Below are 20,497 nucleotides of genomic sequence, written 5' to 3' on the forward strand. Positions count from 1 at the left end.
TTTCCCACTTAATGTCATCAATACAGCTCCTTCCTAGAAAAAGAAGCAAAAGCCATCAGCAAACTGTTCTACACCCACAATGTAACCAGGTGACTATGAACTCATCAGTGTTAGATAGATGCTTAGAACAGATCAATGCATAGATGCACCATCACTTTCTCCAAATGAATAAAAACAAAAATGAGGTAATAATCTCAGAACAAAGGAGGAGTGATCCAGAGTTAGCTCACATCTAAATTAACTACAGCAAAAAACCACTGATTATGGCCGAATTCTTTGTTTTTTTGATGGGATCAGACCTGAACCTTCAGAGGCACATAAAGGTAGTTACTAATCAGCATTTTATTACATGAAGAAGATTTCCAGGATTAAAGGACTACTGTCCAAGACGGATGTAGAAAAACTCATTCATGCATTTAACTTTAGTTGAACTGCTTACTGCCAAAATGTCTTAACAGGTTTGCCTTAAATGTCGATCAGAAAGCTGCAGCTAATCCAAAACGCTGCTGTCCATGTTCTTAGGCTGAGTTCACACTGCAGCCTAAAGTGACCCAAATCCAATTTTTTTGCCCTTATGTGACCTGGATCTGATCTTTTCATGGCTGTATGAACAACACAGATCTGACTTTTTCCAATGTGACCCATGCCACTTGGCTATGTGGTCCTGAATCCGATACGAATCTGATCTTTTCAAATGCAACCTGCATCTGAATGGATTCATCCGACCTGAACGTCATTACTACCCGACAAACCTCACTATTATGCGTCTTGCTACGCAGAAGCAGCAATAAAAACAACAACCATTGCAGACGATGATGTGGAGAGCAGTATTTATGTTTAACCATATTGAAATGATAGTGTTTTTACTTCCGGAAAAAAGAGCACACTGGCCTGTGATGTCATTGCGTCCTCTACTGCGCAAGCGGGACACTTGCGTTGTATGACTGCAGTTCACACAGGGGATCACATACAAGTCGCATATATTTGGAAATATGTATGTAATAACGGCAACATAAAAAAATCAGATTTCGCAAAAAAAAATCGGAATTGAGCATCAAGGCCTGCAGTGTGAACGTAGCACATCAGCCCGGTTCTTAAAACCTTCACTGGTTCCCTGTAGCTCAGAGAATTGACTTTGAAGACTTAAAAATCACTGAATAGATACACACCTCAATACATAAAAGATTTTTTGTCAGTGTATCAATCTCCCAGACCACTCAGGTCTTCAAGTTCAGGCCTACTCTGTTCACCTAGGACCAGAACCAAACATAGAGAAGCAGCATTTAGTTTCTATGCTCCAATGATCTGGAACAAACTTCCAGAACACTGTAAAAAAAAAACTGAAAGTTCTTTTAAGCCAAAGATAAAAACCCATTTGTTTAGGACTGCCTTTAACTGAGGTATTATTATAAGGTTGTGGTCCAACAGTTTTTTTTTTGTTTTTTTTTTACACATGTTTTTTTTTATCTTTATTTGCTTTTATTTTGCCTCTATACATTATCATATTCATGTAAAGAATTGTCCATGTACTGAATTGTGCAATAGAACTAAACCCACCTTGCCACCCCTCAACCTGCCAACCTAAGCATTTTAAAGGTCTGTAATGCTTCACAGCTCTGATGGCAGTAAGGCTCCAGCTTCTGCTATATCCTCACTAAAAAATATCTAGCTGGAGCTACAGGGATCCATCTCCGAATGTATGGACCTAGATTGATCTCAATTTTCACAAATACACATATGTGATTCATACATTCCCAGGACAAGATCCAAACATGCACAGCACGATCCATACAAGCACAAAAAAATCCACACACACAAACAAACACACACACAGTCAACATCCACAAACGCACAGCATGATTCAAGCAAGCACACAAGACCCACACATGCACAGAACAAAGATTCAAGTATTACTGTTCCATAAACAATTATAAACTAAATTACAAATTACCAATTCTTTAAACTTAATTGCATTTGTGTGTGTTGAGACTGCCATGATGTGCCTCTATACAAAAATGCATTTATTAATTAGGGAATGGTTTGCCACCAATCTTAACGATCCCTTGTATAAGCCAATCACAAGAAAGTTCTCCATTTGGGATGACATACCCCCAGCTCCGCCCGCTCATGTACATTGTGTGGGGCACTTGCGAACTCATTTTAATCAATAAGAAGTGTTCCACATGCACCACTACTCCTTCAAACGTCACCATCCAGGTGTGTCTTCTTCGTCCCTCCCCTTTAATACACGGAGTCAAGCTATTCTATGCTCAGCTCCGCTCCGGCAAGGTCATGGTCCGCAATTGCAATTGCACTAAACAGGAAAAGAACCTCAAGAAGATCTGGCTCATCAAATTAAAATATAGTAACGACAGCTCAGTAACTACAAAATATAGCATAATTCTTATATATTCCCCCAAACTAAAACTGTGTAATTAAATTATTGGATGCAAATTATTGGAACTTCAACATACCAGGAAGCAGATTTCTCCTCTCCATCAAAATATTTATTTTATACCGAGAAAATTAAAATAAATATTTTGTTTTATTTTCTCAGTAAAATAAAATTAAAAGTTTAATCAAATCCAGTGACAACTTTCGAGAGAACCTTTTACAGCTTCAAAAGAAACTTCTTATCACGCCCATGCATGAAGAGATGCTGAGTTTGGAAGTACAGAACAATCCAATTTTGTATGATTATTCTCAATACAAATGCGTACAACGAAAAGAAACATGTGATTAATTCTAATTATGTCATATTAAATCAAGTGTTCATTACCGCATGTTTTTCTCCTATAAATTAAAATATAATATAGCGCATGCTCTTCTTGAGCTCTGAGGAAGTCGAAGCGGAGCAGGAAAGGAGGAACCGTGGAATACTTTCTTGTGATTGGCTTATACAAGGGAGCTTTATGATTGGTCACAAACCATTCCATGCTCAATAAAAATGCATTTGTGTATCGAGGCACATCAGGAGAGTCTCAAAAATCCACACACAAATACAGTAAAGTTTAAAGCCTACTGGTACTTTGACATTTAACTTTTTTTTTTTATGGACCAGAAATACTTTGGTGAATCTTGTTCTGTGCATGTGTGGGTCTTGTGTGCTTGTGTGAATCATTCTGTGGGTGTGTGGATCTTGTCCTGTGCATGCATGAATCACATTTGTGTATTTGTGAAAATTGAGACCAAATTAGCTCTATACTAATCAGTCTGTTCCTGGAACCCGCTCCTGGCCTGGAAGATTTTTTTACCTCTTGTGTCAGTAAAACATTTAAGTCAGTTGTCTGTAGCATTACATGTACCTGCTAAGGGTATTATGTACAAAAATTATCACGCTTACTTTTGGGGTACTTTATACATACTCCTAATAATGCAATATGGAAATAAATGCTGGACCATTTTTAATTGCAGTTTTCAAGTCTTGCTGATGGTTCAAACAACAATTAGCAGATCAAAGCAACATAAATCCACTGATTTGCTTTGTGGACACTTAGCATTTAAGTTGCATAGATTAGACTAAAACTATTAAGTTTCTTGCTGATAAGCGAAGAACTTCCATCAATCTTTGATTACTTATCCATTAAGTTCGCACAGGGGTAATCTCAGGGCATTTTAGGGACACCATATAACCTACTGTTCCCTATTTTTGATTACAGGAGGAAGCTAGGAGCACATGAAGAGAACCTAATCATGCACTGGGAAAACATGCAAAAAAAACCTGGGCCAGGATTCAAACCCGCAACCTTCTCACTACAAAGCAATAATGTTACAAACTGCAACACAATGCAGTCAAACACATCCTTTTACTCCTGATTTTACATCCATCTGGATGCAAGTCTGGATCCACAGACATATAGATTCTACAGATCGACACGTCCGAGGGAATTTTTAAAATGATCCAGTCCTTACAGTGCTTTTGGAGCTGAAAACAAAATATGTTTCGTTACAACATATCTGAAAGAACCTACGTTTTATGTTTTGAGCTTTGGGTGAGGTGATAAACCATTAACGTTACAAAGTTACCGACCGACATTCTTCAAAATGTTCCTCCAATCTTTATGACACACAGATGCTAACTCAACTTAACACTTTGAACTGGCTTTTCTCTTGACTTTTTTATGTTGACACGGCAGCCAGCCAAGCTCGATAGAGTGAGATATATATTTTCATGTTATTGTTCCAAAAATCAGCTAAGGCCACTTTCCATTACTGCTCTCCATTAAGTCTGAAAAGAAAGGCCTCTCAAATCAAAAATGGCACTTAAGCAAATGCAGCATTCAGAGTGTTAAAAAGTGCCTTTGATGAGGGAGATGAGAAACTTTGTGATATACTCAGGTCGAAGGACAAGATGATAATTTAAGGAGGGCAAGGAAATCTGTCTTCATCAAAAGAAAGCCTTCGTTAATAGGAAGAGAAGGCCTTCGAGCCTTGTCAAACATCTTCATTAGAAGCCCCACTTTAGTCTTAATGCATCTTCAGTCATTATCCGTGCACAATATGTCAAAATCCTCTTCAAGAGGAAAAATACATACACCTTTTCAAATAATTGCTCCATGAAGGACAAACAAGCAGCATGTGGAGGGGTGTCATTTAGGTGCAATCTCCAGCAAGGCCTCAGAGGCCTTCACTCTCTTGCGCCATTGTTGTAGAAGGCCACGCGGTGCCAAAATGCCCAAGTCATTTGGCAAAAAACAGCACTAGGGCAAATGTGGGTATATACTGTGTTTAATCAGAGCAGCTGCCATAATAAACACTTAAAGGTTCACCATTCCTGGTTTAAATAATAGCACAATTTAATTCAAACTTACGCTGTTAACTGTCAGCACACAAAGCTCTGACACCCTTCAGGAACACCACCCTCCTGGTTGTCAATCAGCTGTTGTCGGTCTCAGTTTTGTTTTAATTAATATGCATAGTTAATTAGTTTCTTTCTTCTGTCAGGCACTGGTAAAATGACAGCTTGCTGAGCTAACCAACATCACTATGCTTGGATGGCTGCCATATTGCCTTCTTTATTATAGTTACTCTCTCTTGATGTCAAGTTCAAAACCAGTTCTAAAGAGATACAGAGTTAACCTCTCCTACCGGGCAATAAAGCTGTTTAAACAATCCACTGGAAACATCTTGGCCATGCTACACTATTGATATGTTTGGATGTGCAAGCTATTAAACCCCCCAGTAGAGCTAAGAGAGAAATGTTGCATAATGCGAAACATAATGAAATTAAACATATTTACAGCCCCGTTAAGAATCGGTAGCAGTCTTGAACATGAGCACAGTAAATATAACCCGGCGGTGACCCATTTAAAATCCAGAACTACATTCAATGAAGACTGTAGCAAGTCTATATAAAATTATATTCATTTTGCATCTAGTGAAACTTAACTTGACTTTTTAGGAAGGAAAAAAAATGGTTGGATATGGGAGGGGAAGGATAGATACAAATGTTATCGTGTTTCTATTTTGACCCGTTTAGGCTTTATATAAATCTGTATTAGATTAATTGTTTAGATATCTTAATATTTCAGATAAATATGATATTTAAACAGCTAATCACGTTGTTTCTAAAAACAAAATATTTCCAAACACCCTTCTCTTGTAGAGAAGAAAGACAAGAGCACAACTACTTATCATTATTAAATTACTTATTTAGGATGGGCAGCCTTAAAAGTTTACCAAGCAGTTGGAAAAAAAAAACTGTAGGAGTTATTTTTCAAAACATAATTTGTTTGATATGTTTTTTAAATGTTTTTAGCAAAAGCCTTGGAGAATGAAAAGTGATCTCAACACAGTTGGGAGGTTAAATCCTAGATTACATTGAATTTCCCTGACAGATGAAGGGGGAAACTTGCAAGATCTTCACATAGCTGATTGTTAATTATCTGGTTTTTGAACTGTGGTTGATGTTTCAGTGTATCTCTGTTAGAATGTCGTTTTTTTTAGCTTTAAGTTATTTTGTTTTGAGAAATAATTTGTTTTTTTACAGGAACACATATAATTTTGTTAATGTTGTACAATTGCTGTATTTGATGTAATGGAACTTCTGGCAGAATTTCCATTATGGTTTTGGTCTGTCTCTAAAGGCTCTGCCTGTCCAAACATGCAGAAATGAGTCCAACTCTGTCCTGGAATCTATTTCTCACTTAGGATTTAAAACATAGCACTTAATCTTTAGTCTACATACATCCAGATAATAATAATTTAAGATGCAGGGTGTATATGCAGACATGAAGTTAATACCCACACGGTGTCTGCCAAAACAGGAAAAGCAAGGGTAAAATAGGACACGTTTTTTTGGCAGCCCTTCATCTAAAGCATAAAGCAGTGGCCACAAGGGGAGAAGTAAACAGATTAGGAAAGCTATTGACATTTCCCTGTAGCAATGAAGGGGTGTCGAATGGCAGCATGGATGATAAGGTGTACAGGCATTCACCCCCCCATCCCCTCATGTTTTATGTATTTGCGATCACAACCGATCGTGAGAGAAATTAATCAATACCAACGCTGCCACAAGATGTGGATGACACATGCCGTTGCCCACCCCTCCCCTGCTGCCTCCTGTGCCCCCCCGCCTGCCCGCCTCAACCTTGCCACACTCCCCCGTTTCTTCACCCCCTCTTCATTCTCCTCACCCCATCCATTTTGATTCGGGGGGCCTGTTGTTCGCCCACGTCTAGGTGAGGGATTTTTACATCCCCGGCGTGCTTGGAGGAACTCCATATGGCCGGGATCAAAGGTGTTGCTGGGTGCATGGTTCTGCTTGGTTGCCAGCCACCGCCGTTAATTAGAAAACAAGATCAGAGGCGGTATTAAAATCCAATTAAGCCCGTATGAACAGATTGCCAAGTGATGTTCACTAATGCATTACTGAGCACCATGCAAATTTTAGTGGCAGCATTTGGCTTTATGTTATGTGTTTGTGTCATTAGGAGTGTGCATATGTGTATTGGAGAGTGTACTTGAACGCGTGCCCGAGTGTGTCTGTGCACGCGTCACTTGCCGGCTATTCAAGGCTCTGTGACATTGCTTGATCTTTTCCCTGATACACAGCCCTAATCTCATATAAACAATCAGCTAAAGCTCTGCAGAGCAACAACACCTATCCTCCCAATAAGATTGGATGATATTGCTTCTCACAATTAAAGCATAATTGAGAATGCTGAATTATTGATCCATCATAATTGAGTTCTCCTCATTTGATTTTGTGCAAGAAACTAATATGATGCACAGAAAATCCTGCAAATTTGAATGAAGAGCTTTGCAGTATTTGAGTTTTCAAACTTGCCATTTGGTCTATACTGTCCACTTAAAAGACAAAAGTCCCAACTGGGACCATAGCTTTCCATTTAAATCGTCTTTGAAATCTGAGGTAGCTGTCGGCAGACAAAATTAAACATGTTAAGGAATTGGATGAGGCACATTTAAAATGCACGCATAAAATCATTCTGCACAATAAGTGCCAATTTAGTCCATGAGTTTTATTCACATAGCAGACAGACAGGGCATCTGTACCAAAGAGTGACAAGTGGATGCAGCTGGTGGCCTATGGCCTGAAGCATCCACATTATCACAGACGAGGGCTGTTAATGCTGGGCTGAATAGGAGCCCCTTTTGAGTTACAAAATAGCATTCTGATTAGAAAGTCAGGAAATACACATGTGAAGAGCCGGAAATTGTCACAATGCAGATCCATGGCCTATTTGGCACCATCTCAAACCGAGTATGGAGGAGTGAGATCCTAACCGAAGGGATGTGCTCAATCAACCACATTGAGATTACTGGTATACTTTAGCTTATTAAGAGGAGATGTTCATGTTGTCAAAGTTTTCTCCTCCATATGGTACTAAAAACTACAGAGGTGTACTTTCAAGCTTGCATGCAACATTTGTTGCAAAACAGGTTTTTCCCTTAAAAATCCAGCAGGTAAAAACCAGTTTTGCCCCCTTTTTTTATACATGTATATATATAGAGATATTTAAGGCAGATGTTTCTAAATATGTTTTTTTTTCTAAAAAAAAAAAAAAGACTAAAGGTACAATGGATGGATGGATGGATGGATGGATGGATGGATGGATGGATGGATGGATGGATGGATGGATGGATGGATGGATGGATGGATGGATGGATGGATGGATGGATCCGTTACATTCATTAACTCTCTCTTTTACAGATGACAATTCTATTATTCAGAAAACAACATATACAAAATATTTTGTGCAAAATGTTAGTAGCTATTTTAATGCTTGTGATAACCAATCTTTAAACCTAAACCAACAAAATTAATGAAAGTGAAGCTAGGACATAGAATAAAATCATTGCCAAAACAAATGTTGAAAAGCCTTCAAAAAGCACATCAAAAACCCCTGATAGGCACCCCCTTTGAAATGTTTAGATAAAAAAAAATGTGCTTAAATTTAATTTTGTTTTGTTTCTGTGTAGGCCATTGGTGGATCCACAATATTTTATGTGGAGAGTGGCCAAAGGAGGGGCAAAGTACGGGGTAGGGTGGCAGTGATGGACCTCTTTATTCAAGGATGTAAGAAACCCCTTATATAAAAAGAAAGTCGACAAAACAGCCAAAACAATTATTAAAAACTATGTGTAGTGCCATAGTTGGGAAGTGACGGCTTAGTGGTTATGGCATAGAGCTTTGGATCCTAAGGTTCTGAGTTTAAGCTGCCACTCTGGGTCTCTGAGCAAGATCCTTAACCCCACACGGCTCCCCTGGCACCCCACGATGGCAGCCCACTGCTGGTTAATATCTCCAGTTTGAGATCAATAAAGTTCAAATATTATTAATGAATTAAATGCCTCTTTTGGATCAATAAAGTATTTTAAATCTAAGTGAATTTTCTCTTCCAAGAATTTTTTTTTAGTATTTTAAATAGCCAAACTCAGTTAAACAAATATTGCACAAGATAAATAAAGACATAAAAAAATCTAAAACTATAACTTTGGCACACATTTTTTAAATAAAGTTTATATCTACAGTTATATATTTTTGTTAAATTAACATCAAATCTGCAGGGTGTAAAAGGCTTTTGGAGAAAAAAAGCGATGGGAAATTTCAAGCATCTCAAGGACATAAAAGTAGGGGGCAGCTGTGTAGAACCGCCCCTGGTGTAGGTGAGTGAAAGGAGAGAAGTAACTGTGATTATAAATATGCTTTAGGAAACAAATCAGCATGTGATTTTACACGTTAAAACACAAACTTTGAATTTTTCCACCATTTAAAGACACTAATTTAAAACATTATTTATTTTACCTGAAGGAAGCTCCTGGACCAAATCTGGGTTTTCATTTCAGTCTGAGCTTCAACCTTCATCAGGATTAATGACTAGCAGCTGCAAACTTTTCACTTGTGATGCTGTGATTGGTCGGTGAAAGTGCCTTGCAACTATAATCAGCCATTTGCAAGGAAATGCAACTCAAGCAGTAAGGCAGCTCATCAAATATGATGGCTGGCTTGGCCTTTACAGGGTAAGAACAGCTTTGTAGCTTTGATAATTTACTTCCTGATCTTAAATGGTTGTAGTTTTATTCTGCTGCTTTTCAATAGGCTGTGGCTCCTTGTCGTTCTTACTGGTGCAATTAAAGCTTACCCCACCAATAAAGGTAAACACACTTTTTGACCTACTTAGGCACATGTTAATATATTTTATCAGCAAAAATGTACTCTCTTTTCACTGTGCAGCCTCGGATCATTCAGGGGTCTCCAATACAAACCCTTCCTTTGGTTTCAGTTGGGAGGAACCTGCGCATGGATTTGTGCATAAGGAGTCTGCTTTCCAGCCTGCATCAAACCCAGTTTTACAGCTTCATCCAGATAAACAACCTGTATTTTATCCTGGTGATCATATAAGACCAGTTCCTGCTCCTTATGGTTCCAATGTATTTTCTCCACCTGTACATCAAGGAAATGATGGTGGCTTTCCTGTAGGTTCAACACAGTCTAGAGCTCAATCTGCACCAGACCAAGGTAGGTGATTCCCTAGATGTTTTTTTTTCTGCTGTTAGTAAATGTAGACTAAATTTGAATTCTTCTTGCTTGCAGTTAAGTGGGCAGTTGATCCTCACACACATTTCTCTGGAACTACCCTTCCTAATGATGACAGAAAGTTTTCTGAGAGTCCTAGCTTTATGACGCCTCCATTCAGGCCAGGTGAAACTTCATATGAGGAGAGGACGTATGAAGAAGGGGACTTTCACTCTGAATCTGAAGACGAAGGCCTTCCCTCCCAGTACTTACCAGTCATGGCTCCAAACGAGCCTGCCAGTGGTAGCCCACTAGGAGGACTTTTGAATCGACTTCGGCTTGGCTACCCTCTATATGAGTACATGTTGCTGAATAGGAGGTTCCCACCAGGCACGTACACACTTACCTCTGACCACCTCGAGCATCGGAAGAACCAGAGACATGACAGTCGCTATATTGGTGATCCTTACAGGCCTGATCAAAAGTACCGGGAAACTTTCTCTTACCCAAATCTTCAAAGGCATCCTATTCGCTCTGCACAACAAAGAAATTATGGCTATGGTTCTCAAAATTTTTTTGGATAAGTCTCATGGTGCTGCAAGTTTTACTTGAGATCCTTTAGAAGGTTGCATCTATATTACTCTGCTAAAAGGTAACTTTTGGTTGGCAACCTGAATTAATTTATTTTCCTCAGCTGCTCATGATCCCTTTTTTGTTTGGCTCAGCTTACTGCTTCAGGCTTTGTCATTGTGTCAAAAATCTAATGTTACCTTTCACAAATCTCCTGTGTGATGTGCTAAAGTTTACTTTAGTAGTGTTGGAATGAGGTCCTAACTTAATATCGGCAAAAATTGCAGCACCAAAGGGACTTTTTTGTTTGTTCCCAAAATGGGGGGAAAAAAGGGGGGAATCCACATCATTAAAGAAGACTGAAAAAAAAAAAAAATCCAGTATTGAATTCTTTGCTTTTTTTGCCAATCCTACAGCTTACAAAAGACTTTAATACTTTATGTAACATGGACTTTCCTGTATTGTAATCAAATATGGCACCAATCTGGTATTACTTAACCAAAAAAAATAAGCTAACGGTTGAAAAGATTTCTAACTGAAACCCTAAGTCTATAAAGAGCAAACTAAAACAAAGCTCTGGCCTGAATAATTTGAATTTGTATAAATGGTATGTATAGAGAGGTCAATGTGTTGGGTGGGTGTTTTTTATTTTTTTCACTTAAATTTTCAACCATTGCCCTAAAAATATTTTTACTATAAGTTGGGCCTAAACGGGAAGTTTTGTTGCAAATTGTCCTCAATATGAAGTTGGACAAATGGTCTCCAGTCTGATATCAAAACAGGAGCACAAGATGTGCTTTGAGTTACTTTATCCTTGTCTGAATGTATATTGAGATTACTTCCAAATGTTGACATGGCAAACTACTTTTGTCTTTGCCTTTTCAATTGTAGAAATGCAGCTCTTTAGAAATTGAAGATTAAATGTGCAATTGTTTAAATTTAAACCAGCTTTCATTCAATTGAAGGGTACTGTCCAAATGTAAACATTTAATTTTTTGATACTGAAATATCAGTTGGCTTTGAGTCTAATGTGGAACCAAATCTTATGTCCATATTTTCTACAATATCTATGGATTCATGCCAGTTTGTCTATTTATCCATACATCATCCCATGTTGTATAGCTCTAACTTCTCTCTTAGGCTATACAAATTAGTTATTGATTTAGATTTGACAAAATAGTTGGTCACACTCTGGTTTCTTCAATCCCCTGGATAGTGGTATAGTTTGAATGCTTTGGTTCCTTTAACATCAATATATATTTGTGATATTCCAATTTGAATTACTTTGATCCTAATTTTCTTAAAGATGCCCAGTAATCTTAAGCTAACTCTTGCCTGAGTTTCAGAGGCATCTCTACCTGCACTTGAAGATTTTAAATGACCTAATGCATCCTTTAAAAAATTGGTCATAAAACTTGACCCAAACTGCTCTGGTTAATCATGTTTTTATTGCCTTCAGTGATTTTTCTATGTGCTGCCAATTCCTTGCCAGTCGATGGTACCTTTCCCACTGGACTGGGACTGGAGGAAATCAAGCGTTGGATTTTTCTGGTTTTGCTCGCTAAAAGCTGCAGTGTCTAGACCCAAAACTGGCACTACAGTAGCACCACCTTTTGATGAAGGATGAAACGAGATCTTGCCTGTAGTCAAGTACTGTAACTTTTGGGCAGTTTGCACCTGATCTGGAGATTTTTCTGAGGACACAATCTTCCAAAGAGGATGCTCACTGTTGTCAGTGTTCTTCAGTTTTTGAAGAATTCTTCTTTCTGAAATTCTCTCCATATGTTCTAGAGTAGTTCCTAGAACAGTACCAGCCTTCTTTATCTGCTTTTTGAGCTATTTTAAGTAATTTGCTTTGATGCTTTTACCCCACCAAACTTATGGAAGCTATATATATCTTAATAATTGAACTTCCTTGATCTCACACTGTAGAATTTTACCTCTCCATTTAAACCATCCCCTTGGGGAAGAGTGGGCTGCCATGGTGTGGCACCCAGGGAGCAGTGTGGGGTTAAGGGTCATTGTAAGGGACCCAGAGTGCAGGCTATGTGGATGGAACCAGGTACTTGCAACCTTCTCACAAGCGCACTGCTCTAATCACTAGGCCAAAACTGCCCCATCTTGCTGCAAACACCAAAGGAACAAGGCTTTGTCCCTTTTTGTAGATGGCGTAACAGCAGCATCTCTACACAGTAAATTTTGCAGTGTTAAATTAACACTTTAAGAGTGCATTTGGTCCCACTCGGAATTAGTGTTAAATTAGAACTCTACGTAGTGTATATTTTACTCTAGTTGTTGTAATACCTCTAAAAGAATCAATACTTTTACACTGCATATTTAACACTGTGGAATTTACTGTGTAGTTATTGACCAGGTGAACACCAAGGTATTTATACTCCTCCACTTCTTGTTGATAGGATTCAGTTTTTTTCCTGCTTCTTCTGAAAACTAACATATTCCCACTTGTTTTGTTCACATTCAGGATCAAATGATTCCTCACAATTGCAAAAAAAATATGAGTATTTTTAGAAACTTTAAACCTTTGTAAAATTCACAACTTTAGTTTTATCATTGAAAATTTCAACCTTATTTGACCAAGCTTGTCCTTAGGGAATTTGGAGTTTTGGTTCTTTTTTTCCCCCCTGTGAACTAAATTCTTTTCAGACTTTCTATAGTCAGTAAAAATGGGACTTAATGTGCCTTTAAAAATTTGGAACTATGATTGATAGATGTTGAAGAAAATGAAAAGTCCCTCATTATACTCCTGTGCTGGTATCTTGTATTTGTTAGATAATTATTTCCATATCTTTAGCATGCTTTCTCTTTGTGATATACACTCCTCATTCTTTAATGTTTATTCCTCTCTTCCTTGGTTTTATATTAAAATTGTTTCTCAACATCTAATTCTGTGATTTTCTGAAATCAAAACACACTACACCTATACAGTTTAGATCTATATCTAGTATCTGAACAAAGATTGTTGAGTTTAAGTAGCTAGCATTACATTATTGGCAGGCAAAATTTTGGATGGTAGTTCAAATATTATAGCCTAAAAAGAAAGCCATTGCACATTAACGTTGTTATGAATACGATTTAATAGTTTGTGTAGCTCTTGATTTTCAAAGGATAAAATGTATTATTTCTGCTATACTATAATACAACTGTTTTTTAAGGAAGCTGGGCTTGAACTGCCATTTCAGCCTTCCCAGGATTTACCATTAAGCCTTAGACAGAATAAATGGATGAAAAAATGAAAAGGCATTCCTACATGATCATGTTTAATGCCTGGCAGGTGTGTATCGTTAACTCGTTGTGCTCTGATTGTACAGTGCAACTTACTTGCAATGGTTATGAGCTTTCAGAGTAATGCTTAATAGAAATAGTACAGAGTCTCTTCACTGGCCTGAGGGTAAGGAGTGGGTTACCGTACTGGTTAGGTTCTTCTGAGTGGCTGTAGTTTTAATCAGTTTTTCAATAGGGTGCGGCTCCTTATCATGCTTACTGGTGTGAATTACATCCATCCCACAAAGAAAGGTAAAAATCCCCTTCCTCTAGCTCTGACCACTGCCAGTCTGGTCTAACAGTTTGCCTAACATCATGGTTTATATCTTTGTGTTTTTAAAAGTATTAGCTTTGTTTCCAGTCCTACAAAAAGAGTACTTGTTGGTGGGTTTTTAGGTCCTTCTTTCGTGTTTCAGCTAATGCAGTGCCATATTCCAGTCAAGGCCAATATAAATAGTGCTCTGCTTTTATCCTGGTATTTGTGTAATCTATTACTAAAGTAATCTATTACCTGTCACTAGAGTCAGAATGTTATTCTGTAATATGTTTGTCTTTCTAGAATCTTTCAGACAATTTAATGACCAAACCTTGCATTGGTACTTTAAAAGGATCTCCGTCTCCAGATCACCTGTCGTTGGCTAGCTTGTTGAATTATAATATAAAATCCACAATCAAAAAGAAAAGGCCCTTAACTCAGATACTTAAAGATCTAAGCAGATTCCATGTCAATGAGTTTTGGTTAGCTATCTTTTATTTTAACTTACTGCTGCCTCCAGCAGCAGGGGACTTATTAAGCAGGAAAAAAAGTGGGAAGCTGTCCTACTAAAAGTTGGCTGTTATAAGAAATATTAAAATGTGCAGCACACAGAAATATAAGTATAAAGTAGGTAACATGTGCTACCTCACACTTGCCTTCATATATCCCAACTTGTGTGAAATTACACGTATGCAAATTATTGTAAATAACATGTCCAAAAAACCATGGCAATGGTGCTGTCAGCCACCTAGAGTGTTCTACACATTTATATATCATGGTTTTTATATAAAACATTGGGTAGCAGATTTTTTTTTTGTCTTGTAGATGAGGCCCAACAGTCAGATGTTGCAGTCCTTCCCCATTTCTGAGAGCATAGTCCAACACTTTCCTGAGCATTGCCTATAAATGGTTGTTTTTTTGTGTTCTGGTTAGCTGGAGTGAATCTTAATTATTCGTACATTTTCTTTAAGTTTTTTTTATTTGTTATTTTAGGTTGAATAAGGGCTCAGATTTCTGCACATTATCTTGAGTAAATGCTCTTATTTTGCATATGTTTCGGTAAAATTTCCACTAATTCAACATGTAAGACATCAAATCAAGTTGCAATGTTTTCAGATTGAAAGCTCTTCCTTTTTCTACAGGTACATTATTCTGTCACAGCAAGAAAGATATTTTCACTGCAACCTGATTAAAAGATACTTTCTGTAGTGCCAACTTCCTGCTTTTCTCTGATGTAAAGGTACCTGAGGGGACTGAACTGTCACTAAATAATTTAGGCTCAGTATGTTACACAACCTTGTGTCCCTCCCCTTTAAGAATGTATCTGTTTTAGAACACCTTTCTTATGTAGTCAGGAGTAAAAGCAAACTGGTATTAAAAGCAAACTAACAAGTGATTTGGTTGATTTTTGTTTTAGAGGGAAAAAAATATTTTTAAATTTTAATATTTGACTGTCATTTACCAACTATCTGTAACTATACTGTTCAGACTTGACAATTGTTATAAATGACATGGTTTCCCAATAGTAAAATGCATCTAACTTGGAATGAGATAAAAACCAATCAGATTCTGTTGTCTGCAACAAAGTGAAGGAGTCTACATTTTATTATAGATTGACTGCCTTAATTGCAGACAAGAGTATAAAGTGATAGTTGTCTTTTTCTTTCCAAGTTGAATTATTTTAAGATTTTAAATGATGCACGTTAAATGCCAAAACTGCTTGATGTTTAGTTCTCAACTTACGCCTTGATACATTTCTGTGTTTCTCAAGTAGTTTATCCTGATGTGAAGCTCAACAGCATCATGAGATTAGAAGAATTACATTTCATTGGAAAATGTTTGTTGCACTATGGGTGAAAGACTTGACTTGGAGAAACGATTTAAAAACATTAATTCAACAATGACTCTCCCCAAAAATTTTATATTTTCTGTATCGTTTTCTTCTTGGTCAAACTTTTTCCACAAACATTTTCAGTAAGGAAACATTTTTTATCACATTGTGGGAGTAGAAGTCTACAAAGCAGGTTAATTGGTATCATATTCCCCATTTTCTCAGTGTGTATGAAGAGTATATTCTATATGGGATGTTTTAGTGCACATCTTATGCATATTCTACCAGAATATCTCCTACATATTACCACAGTAAGAAATTACTCATAAAATGTACATTTGAAAAGGCTTTCTGCTTTATTTTTGATCAAAAAATAAAATGACTTAAGTTAAAACTAAATCTAATTTTTCTCTGGTTGAACATTTGCAACATTTTTATTTAACAAAACTTAATTACGAAATTCACAAATCAGACTTGGATTATGCATCCTTAAATTGAAGAGAAATAGTGTGATGTGAATACAAGGAAAAAAAAAAAACATCCAGGCATAGTAACAGGTAACCAGCTGCAAGCACATACCTCCGCTGTTGTGACCAAACTCTGTCCACGTTGATGATGATCTCACCAACAGAGGACAGTTTATCAGACTCTTTCTCTAGAATTTGAAAACATAAATGAAGGAATCTCTCTACAAACCCACTGGACACTGATTGGTTTATTTATATATATATATATATATATATATATATATATATATATATATATATATATATATATATATATATATATATATATATATATAAACCAATCAGCATGACACAGACCAAGCTGGGGACCCGCATGATTTGTGATTTCTCCACACACAAGTGCCCAGTTCCCCAATAAGGTTTTCTTGTGATATAAATTTACAAAAGATAATATTTGAGTTCACTGTCAGAATTTTAACTACAGAATTGAGGATTTCTCAAAAGCTTTGAAATTAAAATTAAGTGTAAAAAATACTATGCTAACAGGCGGGACGTCCTATGTGTCCTCTGTTATTCTTCATTTAACAGTGAAACTCAGAAGAGTTTGATCACTGTCTACCCAGTGAATCTTGGTCTTGGGTATACATTTGAAGCTACCCATGGCGAAAATCTAGTGATCTGCTCCTTCTTGTTATAATCCGATATGACACATCGATAGTTAGGAGGATATAAAGTTTTTTCTGGACTAGTGGCTCATATTTCTGACAGTAGGCTGTCAGGAAAGGGGGTATGAGAGAGGGGGAGAGACAAAGGACCACAGGTTGGATTCGAACCAGGTTCGGCCACGTCGAGGACTAAGGCCTCCGTACATGGGTCGTACAGACTAACAACTGCACCCCCTGCATGCCCAGGAGAATCTAAAGTTGAGCACTGCTTTCATCTCAGTGTTCTCTTCTCAACTTCCCCTCCTTGTTGGCTCAAGGTTCCATTTGGTTCCAACTTGTAGAAATGAACTTTTGGCCAAAAAATGGAGAGGAATCTGTCTCCAGAATGTTCTGCATTGCAGTTACATAAAAGAAAGTAATTATACAGTGGTGGGGGGGTTTACTACTCTTTGTAGGAAAAAAAAAAAGACAAATAGTTTTTATGTTAATTGTTATAGCTCCCTGCGATGGACTGGCGACCTGTCCAGGGTGTACCCCGCCTCTCGCCCATTGACTGCTGGAGATAGTCACCAGCACCCCTCGCGACCCCACTCGGGACAAGCGTGTTAGGAAAACGGATGGATGGATGGATGGATGGATGTTATCGCTCCTATATGATAAAAATAAATTGCATCACAAATCAATAAAAATAGAACCTAGTTTTTATTTAGAGCCATAACACTAGGCAGTCAATGTAAATGTGGTTGCTCTCAGAGATTCACATCTTTTACAGCAGAATATCTGATAGAAGGTTTAAATTTTATGCTTCACAAGTAGAGATATTCACAACTACGGCAGTAAAGTTTTGAAATAAAAGATATGATTAGAAGGGGAAACACTGAACCCTTTGCAAAATGCAGTCCATGTGATTTATTTTCCTGCACACAAGAGCTGAGTAGAATGTGGACATGATTTTCTAATGTCATGATTTCATAATTAAAAAATAACTTAAGATATTTAATGAGCTGCAACTCCTTAAGGTTGCTGGGCTTATCATTCTACAGATTTATAAATCAAACCTTTCATTGAGGGACTTCCTAGTTTGACACTGTGCTCCCTGATTGCCCAAACATATAATTAGGGAATATCTCCCCAATTCCCCAACACAAACCAACTATCATTCCTTTTGTGGCTTTCTGGAATATAAAATCAGAATTCTGAGGAAGATGGACGGTTCATAAGAGTTTCCTTTGGCTTTAATGCTTTATACAACAGGTAACAGTTTTAATCTTTCTTTTTTTCTTTCAAGAGAAAGATGAAACTGTGGTTCTTCTTTGTCTTGTTCTCCTGCTGTTAGAGATCCATTTACTAGTGGCCTTTTAAAGCCAGGGGACAAAAAGTGACCCACAGGAGAGAAGAGGCAATTACATCCAGTCAGATGCCCACTTCACACACCTGTCACAACATAGATGAACCCATCAAAAAAGGCTGCTGGGAGAGAACAAAAGTGAAGACATTCCCCCATGCAACCCTCCAGCTTGATCCTTTTTGTTTTCCTGAACTATTAAGACATAAATCTCTTGTATTCTGTTAGATTTTTATGTTGGTTGACGTTTTTGTAAATTATTTTAATTTTTACCAGAATTAGTGATTCTTCTATGGATTAAATTATTTTGGTCCACAGGTGGACTCTTTGTTTTTTTGGCCTGTAGGTAATAGTGGTAACCCTTACTGTATGTTCCTTTTTTTTTTTTTTTTCTTTTGAGTGTTTGAACTTTAATAGATGTTGGGGGGAAGAAGACATAGCAAACAGCTAATAGCCCATTACACTTACAACAACAGATAAAAGTGTGAATTGTGGTCAAACTAAAACAGTTAACTCTGCACACATATGACATAAATTCACAATTTCCATTCAAAATAAGAATTTATTAACAAAAATCTGTCAAGCATAGTTCAGTTAAAAACTCTTGTCTAAACTATGGAAACTCTGAGCTAAGCTATCATGTACACAAAGAAGAAGGAATGAAAGATGGTTACTATGGAGCTAGCAACAACACTAGTAATAATGAAACATGAGTACAACTTTTTTCATTTTTTGACTTTTTTTGTCACATCAAAAATAAAAAGGTATTGTTTCATTGAGGTTGTATGAGAAATAAATGATGGGGTAGAATCTCGGATGCGGAGGGAAAATGATGTATGGTTTACAAGGATTTTTAAAAATCATAATCTTTGAAGTCTCTATCTATTTGTATATGCCGACTTTGTATGATCAAGTTTTGCTACATCTTTATCTCCAGATCTTTTGGCTTGTCTTTCTAGCAGCTTTACAAATCTTACAACCGAAGCTTGTACCCATTTGTTTGTAAAATTGTCCAAGCTCAGACTGTGGAAAATGCCTTATGTTAAACATCAGGCTACAGATTATCCATTGGATCTAGGTTTGGACTTGGATTGGGCCACTGTAGAGCATAAAGGAGCTTTGATGTAAACCGTTCATTGTAGCTCAGGATCTGTGTTCATGGTTGCTTTCCTGTTGGAAGATGAACCTTTAGCCCACTCTTAAGTCTTTTAAACCATCCAACAGGTTTTCTTATCGTCTTTTCTTCTTGTCCTGTAATTAACTCCTTCCTTCTTCTAATCTGATCTGTCCAGCTTCCCTGTTACCTGCTGAAGAGAAAAAAAACAAACATGTTGCTGTCAACACCATGTGCCAAGGGTGTGGTTGGTGTATTCAGGAAAATATGCATTGTTAGGCCCCGATCTATCTGATGTGTTTTCTAAATGCAAGGGTTTATTTAAGGTGTCTGAGAAGAAAGAGGCCAAAAGATGTAAACCATACTTCAATACTTTAAGTGTCTCACTTGGAATCCACTGATAAAATACTTTTTGAGTTGTTTGCTTTAAATGTGAAAAAAAAAAAAAAACTTGAACAGTTTTATGTGGTACCAATACTTTTGCAAGGCACCAAATCTCAATATAACTGCAAAAAAGGTTAAGGTATATAATCAAATAATTTGCCAATAAATATATTTGTTTCTGTTTTGTCTTGAGTGTTCGATCTCCTTCTGCTGACAATAAAAGAAAAACAAGATAAAGGATTAAACCTTTCTTTGCAATCATTCTTAGCGAACTTTTTAATGAAAAATCTGTCTTTTATCAAATCTAACCTTACACACTCAATTTGAAGCACATGCCATACAGAAAAGCAAATACTTTAGTAACTGAACGCTTTTGTCTACTACTAAGCAAGAAAAAACAGGAGCCATCAGATTCAATTATCACGTTCATTTGCTTAATTCTGGATTTACAACATAAAACTCACAGGATGTGTGGAGAAAAGTGTTTAAATCTACCCCCATCCATCGCAAACAGACCAATTGCCTTGTGATTAACGCACAGTGAAAAAAAAAACAGCGATGGCTTAAAGAAGCGGCAGGAAAAGCTGGCCAGTGAAAGATGGGT

General features: G+C 37.2%; 1 protein-coding gene across 1 annotated transcript; it reads left to right on the forward strand.

Moving 5' to 3' along the window:
- Positions 1-9,094: 9,094 nt before the first annotated feature.
- Positions 9,095-10,819, forward strand: LOC107097476. Its single transcript, XM_015394628.1, has 5 exons — positions 9,095-9,129; positions 9,275-9,483; positions 9,563-9,618; positions 9,698-9,982; positions 10,058-10,819. The coding sequence occupies exons 2-5, from the start codon at positions 9,458-9,460 to the stop codon at positions 10,561-10,563; spliced, it is 873 nt and encodes a 290-aa protein (XP_015250114.1). The 5' UTR covers positions 9,095-9,129; positions 9,275-9,457; the 3' UTR covers positions 10,564-10,819.
- The last annotated feature ends 9,678 nt before the right edge of the window (positions 10,820-20,497 follow it).

Source organism: Cyprinodon variegatus, unplaced genomic scaffold, assembly GCF_000732505.1.
Source record: "Cyprinodon variegatus isolate N-32 unplaced genomic scaffold, C_variegatus-1.0 Scaffold25, whole genome shotgun sequence".
Classification (NCBI taxonomy): Eukaryota; Metazoa; Chordata; class Actinopteri; order Cyprinodontiformes; family Cyprinodontidae; genus Cyprinodon; species Cyprinodon variegatus.

Bases quoted from the DNA above. Each gene is read 5' to 3' on its own strand.
- LOC107097476 (XM_015394628.1), top strand. From the start codon at position 9,458: ATGATGGCTGGCTTGGCCTTTACAGG. The intron at 9,484-9,562 runs GTAAGAACAGCT...GCTTTTCAATAG, and splicing joins GCTGGCTTGGCCTTTACAGG to GCTGTGGCTCCTTGTCGTTC. The intron at 9,619-9,697 runs GTAAACACACTT...TTCACTGTGCAG, and splicing joins AGCTTACCCCACCAATAAAG to CCTCGGATCATTCAGGGGTC.